The 18,496-nt window shown below is 47.3% G+C and overlaps 1 protein-coding gene across 1 annotated transcript in view; it reads left to right on the plus strand.

Annotated features, from left to right (window-relative positions):
• The window catches only part of NDUFAF5 (NADH:ubiquinone oxidoreductase complex assembly factor 5), a 158,486-nt gene that overhangs the window by 24,648 nt on the left and 115,342 nt on the right, over positions 1-18,496 (plus strand). The window contains exons 2-3 of the mRNA XM_086927726.1: positions 1,573-1,613; positions 2,409-2,472. Coding sequence (XP_086783852.1) covers positions 1,573-1,613; positions 2,409-2,472 — 105 coding nt within the window. The remainder of the gene's footprint in view (positions 1-1,572; positions 1,614-2,408; positions 2,473-18,496) is intronic.

Here is an 18,496-nt window from a genome sequence, read left to right on the forward strand (position 1 = left end):
CTTTCAGCAGGGAGACCAGCATTCAAATCATCATGGCCTTGATCCTATCCAAAATTGACTATGCCAATGCCAGTCTACCTAGGCCTCCAGTGTAACCAGATACAGCGTCTGCAGCTGATACCAAATAAGGCAGCAAGAATTATCTATCAACAAGGCAGACGCTGTCACGTTAAACCACTGCTGAAGGAGCTGCACTGGCTTCCAGTGGGGCAGCGTTCCATGTTTAAAACAGGATGCATCCTGTTCAAAGCCATTCATGGTACTGGCCCAAAGTACATTTCTTAAAAAATTCCCAGGTACGCCCCAACGCGCACTTTAAGATCCATGCACATGTATCTACTGGTAGTACCGGGCTTCAGACGTAAACACACGGGAGGATCCCAGTTCTCAAATCAGAGACCCAAGTTCTGGAACACCCTGTTGACGTCATTGAGAATAGAAACTGACCATCTGTGCTTCAGGAAAAAGCTGAAGACCTGGCTTTTCTCGCAAGCTTACAGTTAGACTTGGCCTTCTCTTAGCGGTGTCTCCAAGGATGGAATAAGAAAATATATCTGCGCCAAGAAACCTGTTGATGGACGTGCACTCTACAAATTCTCAATAACATAACATACCCAGAATTTCCACTTCCACAGAAGCCACCAATACTCACTTCTGACTCTTCCTCTAGTAATATTAATGCCTAAATGCCCCACATTTGCTGCCTCAGTATTCTTATTTGAAAGCACAAAAGTGAAATTAACTTATCTCCCAGCATAAATGAATCCTCTTCAATAGACTGCTCATCCACATGATTGCAATACGGTTGTACTGCTGCTACTTGCAAACTACTTTTCCTCGCCAGCCCTCTGGCACCGCTTTTTCCACCTCCCCCCACACCAGACCCTTGCCCATTTGTTTTTATCTCCGCACACTGCCATCTCGCCAATACTTGCTACAGTGCATTCTTCAATCTCACATTCCCTTTTATATTCATCATTATCGGAAACTGGCTGTCATGAAAGACTACCGGCTCTTACATTTTTACCAACCAAAATGTGATATATTTATATATTTTATTGGTTTTTCCGCTTTACTCTGGAAGGTTCGTTAGAAGAAAGGACATCTTGCAGCAAACTGTAATGTATTCTTCATTACAATTGCACTCGGGTAGCTTTTCTGACAGCCTTGCTAGCTGAGCTGTGAATATCCTAATCCTAACCCCAGATAAAATGCTAACACGAGAAGGGTGACCCATTCTGAACAGAAACAGTCTGTCCCATAACTCAGGTTTAAACTTATCTACACTCCCCACGCATGCTAAAACATATTTTTCGATGACTGAATCTCTACGCTCTGTTGCTCTCAGCTGGCCCAGCTATAGTTTCAGTCTTACCATGTAATTATGTAAGCATGGTACCTAACTTAACCGCATGACCTTGTATCTAATATCACATATCTCATAAGTACCTCAACATTCAGCCACAATGGTGGTGAACAAAAGAGTTCCTTAAACCTTTTTCTTGGTATTGTGGAATATCAATTCATGTGACTAACAATAATATACTTTGAGACTTTTCTTGTTTTCTGTAGGTTGGTGGCAGAATAGCTGATCGCGTGTTTGATGTTTCGAGGTATGTCAAAAAGATTTTGTTGATATTTTCTGTTACAAAAGGCTTGTTGAATGCGCTCATTTATTTGCATAACATCTAGATAAAATCTGATTTCTCACAAATTTTAAACTATACATTCAAGAAAAATAATTTCTTTATCAAATCGACTGAAAATAATTCTTTTTGGAATGTGTGTAATGATTTATAATAATAATGTGTTTATATTGGGCTTTAATTTACTCAAGGTAAATAAATTGCATTTATAATTTACCTTAAATTGCAGTTGTTAGAACTTATTTTCTGCATTTGAATTGTCCACTATGTGATCCCTTGCCTTTTAGCCACATCCCTTATATTTATTACTGATCAGTTTATTCTAGCCAAAATTAAGTTCAGTAAGCGACTAGATTCAAATACACCTATTCACTGTGCCTTACAGTAAGAGAGCCAAGAAACACAAAATAAGTAGGATTGGTCCTAAAAAGTGTGACCACAATAAGTTCATTTTTAGGTAAGCTTATTTAAATTGCTTCCGTTTATCATTGCTACTCAGATTTTTATAGCATTTGTTAATATTCTTGTTTGAAGTTGTTCTTTTGCTCTGATGTTTGAGATGGATGGTCAATAAGACAATGGGCCTCAACGCTAACTAAAATGGGGGCCGGGCAGAGAGAGAGAGACCTTTATTTTTAGACAAGCTTTTAGATTACTAACATTGTAGCTTTTAGATTACTAACATTGTATCAAAAATACGCTTTTAATTAGACCACATGGACTGTACTAATCACACTTTCTCCATTTTTATCTTCTTTAAAGGGTTTTTCCCCTGGCTTTGGATGTGGGTTGTGGAAGAGGTTACATAGCTCAGCATTTAAATAAGGTAGTGTATGCACTATCCTAAAGTATACTTTTCTTAAGTGACAGTACTGAATTATTGTTTGGTTGTTCGGCACCAAGGGTATGATATACGTATGGTGCATCATTATTTCATCCACTGTGTTTCGGTTGCGTTGGATCTTGTTGTTCCCCTTCATGTACAAATAAGCCATTTTCAGGGATTGAAACACTCTACTCTTATTGCTGCCTCCTTTGTATTGTACTTGGAAAAATACTTCCATTTCATGAAAAGAGTTAAATTGTAGGACCAGGAAAAGTTAGATGTTCTGTTATGCCGTCTTTCCCTATTGCTTCCACAAAATCTGCAAGTATTTGTAGATTTATTTCAAATTTTTAAATGAAGAAAATAGATATACGCCACCATCACTTGTAACTCCACCTGTCCGGTATAAATGATCCCTGACCCCCAGAATCAAATCAGTAGAATGTTTGTATTCCACGGGTGTGGAATTTATTAAAATATCTACTTTTCCATGGGGCAAGTTGCTTCATAAATCTACCTGTCCTGTAACAAAATCCACATGTCCCTTTGGTGCCATGTTTTGCAGCGACAAATTATAGCAGCAATCTCAGTATATAAGAGCTCTCACATAGCCTCTCTGATTATGCCAGGGCTCATACCATAGTAGTGTTTGAATACTAGCAATCCCTTTATGTTGCTACGTTTTCACAGATCTACATACTGCGACTGAAGGTAGTGGTAAACAATAGTTTCAGGGTTGGAATGTCCTTTTGAGTCTGTGCAAACCTACTAACTTGCATGTTTTAAGGGTTTTCAACAGCTCTTCTCTAATCTTTTCCAATACTGAGAAATGTTGGAAATTTACTCCTGACAATGGCAGACGTAAACCTTCTTCCAGAGTTGGGAAAAAAGTGGTTGGAGGGAAAATAAACTTGCACACACTCCGGTTTTTGCATGAGCAAATCTACACATGCATATTTGCTCATGCTAAAATGCGGTTCACAAATATTTTCTAGGAGTACTATTTCTTCCTCTACTGCTGTAAATTCTTGTGAATTCACAAAAGCCATACAGATCCCCTTAATGCAAGGACATATACCACGGGTGCACTTTTTAGACTTTCTTTAATAATTGGGCCCCTAATTTGGTCTGGCGTTAACCATGAACTTTTGTGTTTATTAAAATTCTATGGCAGGACCGGAGGCTTCAGATTATGCCTTACTTTCTTCACTTTATTTCTCACAGCAGCAAGAAAAAACATGTAAAACTACTTTTCCCATGAACACCAGGGAAAAAACAGGAAATCGAACAGTAAGTCCTTTGTCAGTCTCTATGCACCGGCAGCAACCATCATGCCTTGCATCCACTTCCTCTTCCTCTTTCTTCGCTGCTCAGCAGCAAGTTAAGTGTTTTTTTGTCTTCTCTCCTGGGTTTTAGGGGCTTTCTGTGGGCAGCGCGTAGCTTTGTTCATAGCCCTGGTGTTTTGCGACCCCCTACAGGTCCCCTTGCCATCGCGGGACGCTTCTGCGCTCCTTACGCGATTTGCAGCCCCAGCAGAGTGCGGTGCGCTCAGAGCGCCGCTAGGGGGCAGTGCTTTCTCTGTGCTAGGCGTGCTATTTTTCGCGTTTTAAACGCAATTTTTACCGCGTTTTTCTACAGCTTCAGCGCTGTCCCTGGCTACCCGGTGCTAACACCCTGCGGGGTCGAAATTAGGTTCTCCCTCACATTGACGCCCCGAGGGGGTTGTATTTGGTCAGTTGAACACCCTGACTGGGTCGTAATTGGCGCTGGTGCGCAGTGCTTGTGAACGCTTGACTGGGTAGCGCCCTGGTACACAGAGGGCTGTGCGTTTCCTGGGCTAGCCCCGTAATTTGTGCCTCTGTGCCACCATATCCTCTGGGTTGCCCAGATCCATATTGTGCCCTCAGGGGTCTTGTTAATTGGCTGCGCTGTACCTCCCTCCTGTGGAGCCCAACTTACCTCATCATGCAGGGGGAGTCAGGCCAGTACCCAGAGGAAGACCCTCTGAATTATGCCTCCTGGGATGATGATTTTTACCAGGCGGTGGATGATTCCATCTATAAAGCAGTGGACCAAGCCATAGTACCGCTAGAACAACGTCTGACGGCGCGCTTGGATGAGGCGTACGCGAAGATTGCGGCCCTCATCCCAGCGCCTACCCCGGTCTCGGATCCTTCCCTGTCAGCGGTCCCCCCCCCCCGCCTAAGAAGGCTTGCATTGAGGGGATTGATCCAGTTGCCTTCGACAAGGTCAGGTACGCCTTTAAGGCGCTTGAGGAACCCCTACCCGTTCCTGCCCAGCAGGTAGTTGTCTCACCTCCTACTCCCCATACTATGTCCCCAGAGCCACGGCAGGATGACGATTCTCCGGACTCGGAGGAGGAGGCCTGCTCTTCTAGGTCGTGGCTCCCGTCCCAGCCATCCACCTCCACGGCCCCTTCGGATATGTTGGATCCGGACGATATCGTCCACCCACGATCCTCCGAATGGGTGCCGGGGGATAAGGTGGCCTTGTATGTGGCAAACCGTCTCCGTAAACCGGTAGACAAAGACGCTCGCAGCTGCCTTAGGGCAGAGTGTCCCAGACCTTCTCTGGAGGGGAAAGTGGCCATGACCCCAGATATTGACCCTAAGATGGCCACTTTTCTCGCTAAATTTGTCACGGATCCCCGGAAGGGCATTGATCGGTCCTGGCGCACGTGCCAGGACAAACTGCTTGACGCAGTGGGCCCCATGACCAAAATCCTCGACATGGCGGAGGAGGCTAAGTTGTCAGGGGACGCCATTTCTCCAGAAATCCTGTCTAATTGGGCACAACGTGCCATAGTTTTCCTAGGCAACGCCAACTGCGCCCTCTCTACTGAGAGGAGGAGGTCACTGCACATCAAAATCGACCCCAAGCTGGGTGACCTCGCCTCTTCGGAGGCGGGCGCGGTGGCGCAGGGCGGCCTATTTGGTGATCCTTTTATCAAGGAGCTGGGCAAATTCGTTGCCACGTTTACGTCACTGGACCGGGCCCAGTCAAATATAAAGAAAGTGTTTGCCCCTCGGGTTTTTGAAGGGGCCGGACGAAGCAGGGGCCGCTCGTTCGGCCGGGGTGCTCCCTCCGATAGAGGGCAAGGTTCCGGACGCGGACATGGTCAGGAGCATAACTCCAGATATAATAACTTTTACCCCACCAGAGGTCAGAAATTCCGAGGACGTGGCGTCTATCGAGGCCAACAGCAAGGTGGAAGAGGTGAGTGTCCTGCCCTCTGCGGCTTTACGTGTAGGAGGTCGCCTGGCGCAGTTCTTCCCAGCATGGCTTTCCCTTACCAAGGACGCCTGGGTACTACAGACGGTTCAGGGCTTCCAACTGGAGTTCCATGGCCGTCCTCGGCAGCCCCAGCGTCCGCGCCCCATTGCATTTTCACAGCGCGATGCGGCATTGGTGCGCGACGAGGTTTCCGCCCTCCTTCACAAAGGGGCGATTTGCTGCGCGTGCGAGCACCCGGACGGCTTCCTCAGCAATATCTTCTTAGTCGACAAAGTAGATGGAGGCCGCCGTCCGGTTATCAATCTCAAGGAGTTCAACGAGTGGCTGGTTTACTGCCATTTCAAGATGGAGGGAATCCACTTCCTGCGGGATGTGCTGCGGCCGGCCGACTGGATGGCCCGGCTTGATTTGAAGGACGCCTATCTGGCGGTCCTGATTTTCCCTCCGCACCGTCGCTTCCTCCAATTCAAGTGGGACGGACAGGTGTACGAATTCACCACGCTGCCCTTCGGACTCTCTTCCGCGCCGGGGTGTTTCACAAAGGTACTCCACCCCGCGGTGGAAGCCTTGCGGGCGCGCGGGGTCAGATTGATAGTGTACTTGGACGATATGCTGTTAATGGACCAGTGTCCAAGGCGCTTGACGGCCCAGTTGCAGTTTGCGGTGGACTTGTTGCAAGGTCTGGGATTTGTGATAAACGAGAAGAAATCCCTCCTGGTCCCAGCTCAGTGCACAAACTTTCTCGGGTTCAGCATAGACTCTCTGCATCCTTGAGTCTCTCCGCACGGAAAATGTCCAAAATTCGCCACGAGTTGCGCCAGACTCTGGCGAAGTCAATGATCTCGTTGCGTCACTTAGCACGAATCGTGGGCCTGTTGTCATCTTCGATTCAGGCCATCTTCCCGGGGCCGCTTCACTACCGGGCGATGCAACGGTTGAAAGCGTACCATCTCAGGCAGGGTCTCACGTACTCTCAGCTGATTCCGCTGTCAGCGGACGTGCGGGACGAAATGCGCTGGTGGCTGACGCACATGGAGGCCTGGAATGGTCGTACCATATTTGGGTCCGCCCCCGTCATTGTGATAGAGTCGGACGCCAGTCGCGCAGGTTGGGGGGCCAGGTGCGGGGACTTCTCCACAGGCGGCGCCTGGTCTGCCCAAGAGCAGTCTTTACACATCAACTGTTTGGAATTGCTGGCAGGATCCTTTGCAGTCCAGTGCTGGACCAAGGAGCGAGTGCAATCGTGTGTCCTTCTACGGATGGACAACGTGTCTGCGGTCCAATATATCAACCATCTGGGTGGCACCAGATCCAAGATGCTAGCAGATCTTGCGCGGGATTTTTGGCACTTTTGCCTGGATCATCAGGTCTCAGTCACGGCGGAATATTTGCCGGGCCGTCAGAACGAGGTTGCCGATTGGCACTCCCGGCACCTCCTGGATGCCAGCGTTTGGAAGCTGGATCCGGGGGTGTTTTCCCAATTGATGGACCGGTGGGGTCCGTTTTCAGTGGATCTGTTCGCCTCGCGGCTGGACCATCAGTTGCCGAGATATTTCAGTCGGCGGAGGCGACAGATGCGTTCCTCCAAGACTGGTCGAGCGAGCAGGGCTATGCGTTCCCTCCGTTCTCAATGATCACGAGGGTGTCGGTGTTACTGGGCCGTCAGTCAGCACAGGTGGTGATGATCACGCCTTGTTGGAGGTCTCAAGTTTGGTTTCCGGTTCTTCTGGAACTTTCTTGGGATTTTCCAATCCTACTCCCCCACTCTCCTCACATTCTCCTGAACCCGGACGGGAATCCCCACAGGTTGGTTCAGGCAGGTTCACTGAGGCTGATGGCATGGCGGATCTCCGGCGTCGCTGGTCTCTCCCAGGCCTTTCGGGAAAGGCAGAGAATCTGCTCTCAAAGGCATGGGTGGACAGCACCACCAAGAGATACCGATCAGCATGGCAAAGGTGGCGTCGCTGGTGTGTGCGACGGGGTCTCGATCCCGTGGGGACGGATGTAGTCCATGTCCTTAATTTCCTTGCCGACTTGGCGGATGAGGGTTTGGCCTATAGGTCTATCAATACCTTCCGCTCGGCCATTTCGGCAGGTCATGACCTGGTTCAGGGTTCCCCGATTGGGGAGCACCCTTTGGTTTGCAGACTGTTATAAGGGGTTCGCCTCTCGCTGCCCCCAGAACCGAGGTATTCAGTACTCTGGGACGTCAACAGGGTTCTGAACTTGTTTCTTTCATGGCAGCCAAATAGGTTTCTGTCTCGCAAAGAACTTACCGCTAAACTGGCAATGCTATTGTGTCTGATTTCCTGCAGAAGAGTATCTGACGTGCGTGCGCTCGATATTACAGCACAGACCTTTTCCCCGGACGGGGTGTCCTTTACAGTGAGCAGGAGAACTAAGACCCTTACGAGGGTTATTTCATACCCGGCTTTCCCGGATTCCCCAAAGCTGTGTGTAGTGCAGTGCCTCCGTGCATATGAGGATATGACTGATGATACTCGCCCTCCGGGTGAGAGACAACTGCTGATTGCCCTACGGGAACCGTACAAGGCTGTTTCTTCCCCGACCATCGCCAGATGGGTGCGTTGGGTCATGCAGGAGGCGGGGATTGATACGAAAAAGTTTGGTGCTCATTCGACTAGAGGAGCTATGGCCTCGAAAGCCTTTGCGCTGGGGGCTCGGTTGGAGGACCTGATACGGGCCGCGGATTGGTCCTCGGACTCCACCTTCAAGAGGTTCTATTTTAAGCCAGTAACAGAGGTGGCTCGGCTTGTGGTCGATAAGTTTTGAACTGGCATAATCTGAAGCCTCCAGTCCTGCCATAGAATGAGAATTTGCCTAGCCTTGGTGCTGGTAAGTTCCAATTCTATTAAGGACTCGGAGGCGAGGATTATCCCCCCCAGGGACTTCCTCGAAGTGGACCCTCCCCGTACAGACTGTAAGTAATCTATTTACGTTTTTTTCATGAGGTTATTAATGGTACTGTTCTGTCTGCATTTATGCTACGTACCTGATGCTTCGTGAGGTCGGATTCTGACTCTGGGCTTTTCTTCCAGGGAATGATGGACCTAAACAGGATGCGTGAAGTTGCCGGACTGAGTGCTTCGCGCCAAGAAAGAGAAAGAGAAAGAGAAAGAGAAAGAGAAAGAGAGAGGAAGAGGAAGAGGAAGTAAGGCATGATGGTTGCTGCCAGTGCATAGAGACTATCAAAGGACTTACTGTTCGATTTCCTGTTTTTTCCCTGGTGTTCATGGGAAAAGTAGTTTTACATGTTTTTTTTTGCTGCTGTGAGAAATAAAGTGAAGAAAGTAAGGCATAATCCTCGCCTCCGAGTCCTTAATAGAATTGGAACTTACCAGCACCAAGGCTAGGCAAATTCTCATTCTCTCTCTGTATCGGCTGGCTTCATGGTGAGTGACAGTATTCTGCTCTTTCACAAGGAGCATATCCGCACACAAAGTAGTTTTGTTCAGTGCCAGTAACTAATGTGGCAGTGTGTGCTTTTTTTAGACCAAAAACAATTTTTGCTTTTGCCAATGTTTGTTATATTGGTGAGGGTCCGTAAGCTCTCGCATCAATAAGGTTTTACAAAAACCATGGCAAAACAAGTCACGCATTCCCAAAACTAAAAAGCTGACCACCATTTCAGACCTCCTGGCTTTGCCAATGCTTGTTTATTTTTGTTTCCCAAAATCTTATTGAAACTGATTTTCTAATATGAATATTTTGGGGAAATATTAGCATACATCGACACATTTGACTAAATGATGCGGCAAAGAAATGGTACCTGAAATTTTACAGTAGTTTAGCAAAAAAATGTTTTTCCTACTTTCGTTTTTTAGGAACATTTTATATTGAAAGCAAAGAATCATTAATCTTGCTTTCAAGCTTCTTCAAATATTTGCATCTAATCAGAGAGCATTCTGGGAGCATTATGCATAGCCTCATATTGCTATAACTTTGAAACCGTGTGTCCACATTTTTATACTGGAACCACTGTCAGTAGTGCAGTCAGAACTTACATTTACTGAGAGCGCTCAGCCTAATAATAAAGGCTCTCAATTAATGAACCAAAAATACTAGTTTGAACAGCATTAACATATGCACACAAATATTAACTTAACTGCAGGCAGTGCCCTTCCCTGATCCTTAATGTGGTACTTGCAAACTGGCAGACAAAGGGTTTGTGCTGCAGGGGGTTGGGTCTGCTTGTCCCAAGGACAAAATGCACATTAAAACTGTTGCCCTTGACCCCAAACAATATGTACTGGGCGTCGGGCTATAGGAATTCCACATCCCTGTCCACATTTTCATAAAGGGAGTTACTCATCACCCTTATGCTATGTCATTCTAAAAGCATGTGCATAGCATTGCACTGAAGAGTTTGAGAAAGTGTGAGGTTTCTCTCTGTACTAAATATCGTTTGAATAAAAAAGAGTCTGTAACTGAGGATCATATTCAGCTTTGTCTTTGCCACCTGAATATATTATTATTCCAGTCTCACTTCAGAAGGTGTTAGGTGTCTAGTAGCTGTATTGTAACCAGTACTTTAAGGCAAACCCTGTGCGCTTTGGGTCTGCCCTCGCTCATGACTGGATGGCTATCTTATTTAATTCAATTCCCTGCTCCTGATTACATAGCTGACCTCATTTTTATACTAGTTGTCTTTCATTTTGGTGTTTTGGTTTCATCCTACTGTTAAAGTGTTTGAGTGTATGGGAACTGCTGGGAACTATTTTTCATCCTTACACATGATGGAGCGCATGGCATTCCGGACTCTCTCCCTTGACGTTTTTACCATGAGGTGGTGACTTAGAGGATGGGAGAGTAGTTTGAAAGTAGGCTGTGTGAAGCTTCTCTTAGTAGTGTGTGTCTTGAAGCTGCAGCCTACCCACACACACAAAAACTGATAGGCGGAATGTTTGCAATAAGTCTAACTATTGGCAGTTACTCGGGGTAGCATTCTTTTGCCCTACATGGCGCCTCAGTTTAGGCCCAGGCATATGCAAATTAGTCTTGACCCAGCTCCAATAGGAACAGTACAGCCCGAGCTGCCTGGCCAGTCTATTCCCCAGTGGTAGTCTCATATGTCTCCCTGATGCTCTCACATATGCTTCTGCTGCCTTCTGTTATGGAAGCATGCTGCACTCTGTGAGTTCAGCTCACCATGAGACTCATCCACATCTAGACATATCTCCAACTTGTACTGTAAATTTCAAAGCTTAAGAGTCTGCACCCCCTGCTTGCCGGACAGCACCCATAGAGTCTGAATTGCAAAAGTGCTCCCTTGAAGTACAGAGAAAAAATATGGGTCCCTCATTTCAGGAGAGACTGCACTGAGCTCTTGCTCCAGCAGTGTCAGCCACCCCCTCTTCCCCCCCCCCCCCCCCCATCCTCTTGCTACAGGAGAGTGTGGCGTAACAGCCAGAGCTGCCAACGTTGGAGCTGGGGAACAAGGTTCGAGTCTTTGCGTCAGCTTAACATCCTGTGATTCTGGGCAAATCACTTAATATCCCATGCCTACTAAAATGAATGTTTCCTTGTGTAATGTAACTGGTGCTCATGTAAAGCTCTTCAATACCTTTGAGTCTAGTTTGTGCTATATAAAACAAACAAAAAATAACTGTGGGTATCTGGCCTCTCAGCACCTAGCATGCTCAGGTTGCTGGGAGCTGATGGGTAGAAGCCTGCCACCCCAAAGGGCAGGAGCTCGTGTGGGCCAGATAAGCAGGATTGGAAAATGAGTTTTTTTTTGTTGGGTCTGGAGAATGGGCCAACAGAGTGCACTCAGTGGTACATAATGGATACTTAGCTTGGATGTTTTTCAGACCAAAGCAAGGCTCCAGAAAAAAAGACACAACCGCCCTGTAATGTTGCTTTTCACGCTTGTAACTGACATATTTTGGTGGATAATAGAATAATCCTCAAGGATGCTTGCTACTCAAATAATTCCTTTCAGGTATTAGTAGCAGTGTTTTCCTAGAGATTAAAACCACACACCCGTGTGACAGTATCACTGCATTCAGCAGATAGTTTCTCTCTTATTTGATCATGGTATGTGATCCCTGGCTCATTGCTTTATCTCCCTGTGCCAAAACCGGGAGCTCTCAGACAGTGAGTAACCATAATATAAACACTATTGTAAAAGGCGGATCTTTCACTACTGCTAAAACACAGGTGGCTCCTCTGCCCCAGTTACCCCAAAGTGCCTTTTATAATCCCCTCACTCACCTTGCATACCTCTCTAATGAAGTTCCTAGCTGACCAGTTTTAAAGATGAATACCATGTAGATTGATTCTAGATGCAAAGCATGCTTTAACTGATTATAGGAGGTGTAGTCATGTCATCTGGTATGGTTTGTAACTAGTATAGCCCCTCTTCTCCCTCATTCACCCATACTCTAATATAGGGGTCTCCAACCTTTTCTGTAGTGAGAGCTAATTCTGCTCAAGGAAAGTCCTGCTGAGCTACTAGCATATTTTATCACTGTCAAATGCTGATGCTATGTATTAACATTTATGACCTCCCTAAGCACAATTATCAGTAGTAACCACCCAAAAATTATAGGTGAAGTTATCAGCAGAATGCTAGGAAAACGTTTATCAATATTACATGCTTGTAATCAAGTAAAATTAAAATCATCACATGTAATGTGCCACAAACGGTATTACCACAGCAATAAATCTCCCGAACTCCGATTTAAAGTGGATAAACATGCTTCATGTGGCAGACCTATAGGCCAACGCTGGAGCTTCCACATGCTTCAACACCCTCCACATACTCAGCAGGACCTTCAAATGGACCCACCCCCGTATCAATGAAAATGTCACCCATGCACTCATCACCGGCAGGCTGGACTACGGGAACGCCCTATGTGCCGGAATCAACAAATCTCTACTCCACAATCTTCAGCCTGTCCAGAACGCCGCAGCCAGACTCATCCTCCGCATCCCACGACAAGACCACATTACCAAGCATAAACGAGCACTCCACTTGCTCCCTGTCAAAAAAAGAGTGACCTTCAAGCTGCTCACACACACCTATAACGCCCTCCACAACACCGGACCCCAATACCTCAATCTCCTACTACACCCCCAAATGAAACCTCCACTCCGCTGACCAGGCCTTGGCCGTAATCCTCTGCATCCACAGAACCAGACAGGAGGCACACCCTTCTCCTACATCATGGCCAATACCTGGAATGAACTCCCCCTCAGCATCAGATGAAGCCCCACATTGAAAGTATTCAGAAAGAGCCATAAGACCTGGCTGCACAAATCCCCCCTAAACACTCCTCCAGTGCCTGGAGACCCCTCACAGATGAGTAGTACGCTCTATATATCCCTGATTGATTGATTGATAGGCCACCAGGCCACCACAGTGTGTAATTGAGTGTTATCAACAGGCCCTGCCATTGGTTTGACTGTCTGTAACTTTTAAGGATAGCGAAATGAGCTGTGCTGCGTTCTTTAAAATACACAGAATCTCTGAGATTGGCTTAGTTTGGCGTCACCTCTGAGAGCTACTTTGAGGGTGCTGGTGAGCTACCAGTAGCTCCCGAGCTACTGGTTGGAGACCCCTGCGTCTAATATATGCTGGAGACATAATCAAATGTCTAAACAGCAGAGTATTAAAAACAGAAGAATACATTCCTTGTACACCTTTATAGATTTGAGGTTTCAGCTCTGGCACACCCAGTTTGCCGCAATTTTAGAGCCATCAAGAGGGTTTTTGAGGCACATTGGCAGCAATGCTTAATCCTTGAGCAGTATCAATTGTAAGAATGTGATCATTAGAAAAACACACATGTACGTCTCAAAAGCTTTCACATTTTTGGCAGTCTCTTGCAAACATCTTATGAGCAATGTTGTCTCTGCCCTTCTGGTGTGTCGGTGAGAATCTCTCTGGTCCGCCACACCCATCACTGAAAGAGAGATACCACGTATGATTATCCAGCAGTATCACTGAAGAAGGCTTGGTTTTTCCCAATGCTGAATTGGGTTAAGGCGGAGGCGGTCTCCTTAGTACGTGAGGATGTGCTTGGGCTTCGTAAGTACCCCATTTCTGCTGCATGGAAAGTAATGTTATGTATGCTTAGGGACTGCTGGTGCCAGACGACCCTCCAGATGTCTCTCTTCCGGTTTGATTCTGCATAATTTACGTGTTGAACCCTGGCCCGTGATGTACAGTAGTTTGGGAGAGGCGTCCCATACACCCCGAACTGTTATGTAAATTTCTCCAAGGAGATATGAAGCGCACTATAGGATAGATCATGGGTACTCACAAACTTTCTCTCAGGGGCCAAATTTACAGTGTGGTTTGTTTCCAAGGGCCGCACTGGTGGGGGCGAGGTTAGTGGGGGAGAGGGCGGGGCTAGATCAACAAAACAAACTATGACCATGAGGTTGATCACAGGTCCCTGCAGCGGATGCCTTCTTCGACTGCGCCACCACACCCAGCATACACACATCTATCTCCCTCCCTCGCTCCCTCTCTCCCTCCCTCGCTCCCTCTCTCCCTCCCTCCCTCGCTCCCTCTCCCCCTCCCTCACTCCCCCCTCCCTCACTCCCTCGCTCCCTCCCTCTCTCCATCCCTCGCTACCTCGCTCTCTCCATACCTCGCTCCCTCCCTCCCTCCCTCTCCCTCCCTCCCTCTCCCTCTCCCTCCCTCCCTCTCTCTCTCCCTCCCTCTCTCTCTCCCTCCCTCCCTCTCTCTCCCTCCCTCTCTCCCTCCCACTCACTCCCACTCTCCCTCGCTCCCTCTCTCTCTCTCTCTCCCTCCCTCGCTCCCTCCCTGTCTCTCTCACTCCCTCTGTCTCTCACTCCCTCTCTCTCTCACTCCCTCTCTCACTCCCTCTCTCCCTCCCTCTCTCCCTCCCTCTCTCCCTCTCCCTCTCTCTCTCCCCCTCCCTCGCTCTCTCCCTCCCTCTCCCTCTCTTCCTCTCCCTCTCTCCCTCCCTCCCCCTCCCTCCCTCCCCCTCCCTCTCTCTGTCTGTCTGTCTCTCCCCCTCCCTCCGCCCGTCTGTCTGTCTCTCTCTCCCTCCCTCTGTCTGTCTGTCTCTCTCTCTCACAAACTCTCTCACTCCCGCGCTCACTCCCTCGCCCTCACTTGCTCGCCCACACTCGCTCGCCCTCACTCCCTCCGTCACCCTCACTCCCTCCGTCACCCTCACTCCCTCGGTCACCCTCACTCCCTCGGTCACCCTCACTCCCTCCGTCACTCTCCTCCCTCCATCGTCCTACTCTGTCGCCACCCTCCCTCTGTCTCCCTTTCTCTGTCCCCCTTTCTCTGTCCCTGTCCCTACCTTTCCCTCTCCTCTCTCTCTCTCTCTCTCTCTCCCTCCCTTTCCCTCTCTCCCTCTGCCTCCCTCTCTTTCCATCTCTCTCTCTGTCTCTGTCCCTCGACCTCCCTCTGTCACCCTCTGTCATCTGACCCTGCCTGTGTGTCAGCCCCAGCTGAGGCAGTTTCCTAACACACACAGCCGCACCCAAGCACTTCACAGGTCTTTAAAAGACCATTTGCATGCTAATGAGGCATTGTTGTATTCCACCTCTTCTTAGGCCCTCTGGCTATGTGAGAATCGCCCGGCCCCCACAGAGCAGCAGAGACTCTGAGTCGCGCTGCTGCAGACACTCGTAAAAAATAAAACAAGCATTTACAATGCAACAGTCTCGCCTTTGCAAAAGTTAGAGCTATTGGCATTGTAAATGACACATTTTTTATTTATGCGTTGGTTTTAAAAACAGATAAATAAATGGCATTGTCATTTACAATGCCAATAGCATAATCTCTCGCAAACGTGAGACCTTTTACATTTGCACCCACACACACACACGTCGTGGTGTCACATGCAACTAACAACGATAGACAAAGCCAATAGTCCTGACTTCTTGTGTCATGTATCTAGATGCAATGACAAACAGCAAAATACAAGTTCGGCGGACCACTATGCTAAGCCACGCTCTTAATTACACTGGCTACGCCCCTTTGAGAGACCCTCCAGGTTTTTCATCCCACTCAAAGCCCTGCATTCACCCATTCATTCACTGCCACAGAAGTGGACACATTCTCCTAATATGGGGAATACTACTTGAAGCCCCTATTTTAGCCTAATCAGTCTGCAATCAGCAGCAGGAAAGTCACACCTAGACAACAAAATGTGACGTCATACCGATAGAACACTGCGCTGCAGGGACACAAACAACAATCAGTCATATTATATACATGACAGTGTTTGCATTGTGTGGCAAAGCAGATACAGGATATTGTCTAGGTACAATTCAGTTAGCGTATAGCACTTATTACTAAAGTAGGCAGACCTTAGCCTTTGTGAGAATCTTAGAAAAATCAAAATAAAAACCAGATCAAGTCAAGGACGCAAACGGCACCATGCTATTGTTTATTTACTCCAATGATTTGCATCAACATGTAACTTGTGAGCATGTTTCTCTAATTCTCCAATAAGCCCATTACAACACTTTGCACAAATGAGTTTGAATTGCTCACACAGTTACGATTTGCATACGTTCAAAAGAGTTCTCTGATCTTGTTTACTGCTTGCAAAAGGACCAGCCATGCGAAAGAGATTCATCCAGTAGCCTCCCTGATCAGACGAAAAGAGTTATTTAAAGGCAGTAAATTCAGGAATGCACGGATGAGATCAGGTGATGAAGACAAACATGTCTTAACAGGATAACAGAGCAACACGGGCTCGAGTATGGGAGTCACATTCTGACTCATCGGGAGGGGGGGGGGGCTAAACTGCAGCCGGGCTGAGATGATTGGAATGCACAGTGCAGCGGACCGTCGGTGCAGGGAGGTGATGTGTGGTAAATAATTTTACCGATGCATTTTTCCATATAATTATCAATACAAGACAGCTCATTCAAATGAGAGGCATAGTCCGTGGGATCTGAGTTATACGGGCTTTAATGGACAATCCTCGAGGATGGGACATCATGTTCCATCACCACTAAGGTTTAGGAAGGGACATTCAACTTTTTATTAACAGTACACATTATATATAGTAAAATGTTATAATTGAATTCAATACAGTAGGCGTAACAGGTGAAAAGAGAGAGATAAGAACACATGTACGTAACAGGAGGCGTGTAAGAAGGCGTACACATGGGCGTGCACTTGATATGTCAGAGAAACGTAACATGAAACGTCACAAGTGGGTGGATGCTTAGTGAAAGTTTGCAGAGTCGGCAGAAACTTCTAACCTATATGCACGCGCAGCTGAGCAAGACGTGTAACTGGGGAGAACTGGGGGCTTTGACTTTTGCACAAGTAGAGGAGACTGGTGTCTGGGGTGTCAGAACGACCTGCACCTATAGCGTATCTGGTATCTCATGTTTGGAGGATGTAGTGTCTGAAGTAAAAGGTCTCTCGGGCAGAGGCCGTTCATCACTGAATGCTAGTGCGTGCAAAGGGGTCTTCATGTAGAGTGCGGGGGCCATGTTCCTACCATGGTAACAGGAGCAGTAAATTACTTGCATGGAGACAGGAAGGCAAAGCCCTTTGCTCTGCAACCGGGAATATGTTTACCTATTTCACTAGACTGGAATGTGTTTTCGCGGAGGCTGAACAGATAACTGTAGGCAAAATAACGTTTTTGGCAGGCAAGCAGGCCGAGCCGGGCACCGCTCGTCTGTGCAGGATGTAAGGTAGAGGTCAGGGATGCATACAGTTTTCAGAGACAGGAGAGATGAGGCTCGGGCCTCGTTTGAGGGCCTAGCTCGACTGGGCCAGGAAACATGGAGAAAACGTGTGCGAGATTCAAAAGTGCACCATGTAAAGACGTTGGCACCATAGGTTTAGAAACCCAATTAACTGGATATTCATGCATGACTGGATAGCTAACATGTTAAGGATCGACGCAAATCCATATGCGTCTCTCTAGCATGAACAGAACAGAAGTTACACGACATACAAGGAACATGGGTGCATGGATAGGGTATGAGTGGGGGACACATTGGCTACCTAAAATTTCTATTACCTCATTCCCTCCTTGGCCCCTACTCTACCCTTTAGGATATGTCTATATTCATGAGACCATCTATCTGTTCATATAACATCATTTGCTCTTCTTTTTTCATTCGGGAACGGGAACGTGAACTTGGATGGGGAATACAAGCTGTGGCGCACAAGCCGCAAATCGCTGGCCCACATTGCAGACCGAGGCAACAACTAAATACAATAAGCAGTATCATTCCTAGGAAGGATAGCAATCTCCATCCCCAGGCGGACAACACACTCCAGAGCCAACCGGACCAAGTCCAGGTGCCTGGATTCTGGTGAATCAGGTGAGCTATTTCGTGAAGCCTAGTAATAGCCTTATATACTGATGGCGCGTTATTTGGAATAAAAACGCAACAACTGGATCCGATGACTCTACAAGCCCCGCCCCTATCGGCCAGTATGACGTCAAGGACAAGGCGATTTTGAAGAACAACAATTCTCATAGCAGATTGTTCTTCGGTCAGGTTACCTAAAGCAAAAGTAGTTTCGTTCACTACCACTTCAAGTGTTCTCGTTAACCTGCGTATTATTTTACTGTTCTGGACAGGACCTATGAACCAGAAGTATCCTTTAACATAATCCTTATACTGATCCCATGCTGATTCGGAATAATCAATAACAGGAGGAAGGTCTCTTCTGTGTCTGGCATTCACAAGCCGTGAATTTCGATGATAATCAGGCGGAGCTAGAAAAACAGGTGGCAATAGGAACGCAATATAACACGTCCCATCCCAATCAGGG

The sequence above is a fragment of the Lissotriton vulgaris genome, chromosome 6 (genome assembly GCF_964263255.1).
Source record: "Lissotriton vulgaris chromosome 6, aLisVul1.2, whole genome shotgun sequence".
Taxonomy (NCBI): domain Eukaryota; kingdom Metazoa; phylum Chordata; class Amphibia; order Caudata; family Salamandridae; genus Lissotriton; species Lissotriton vulgaris.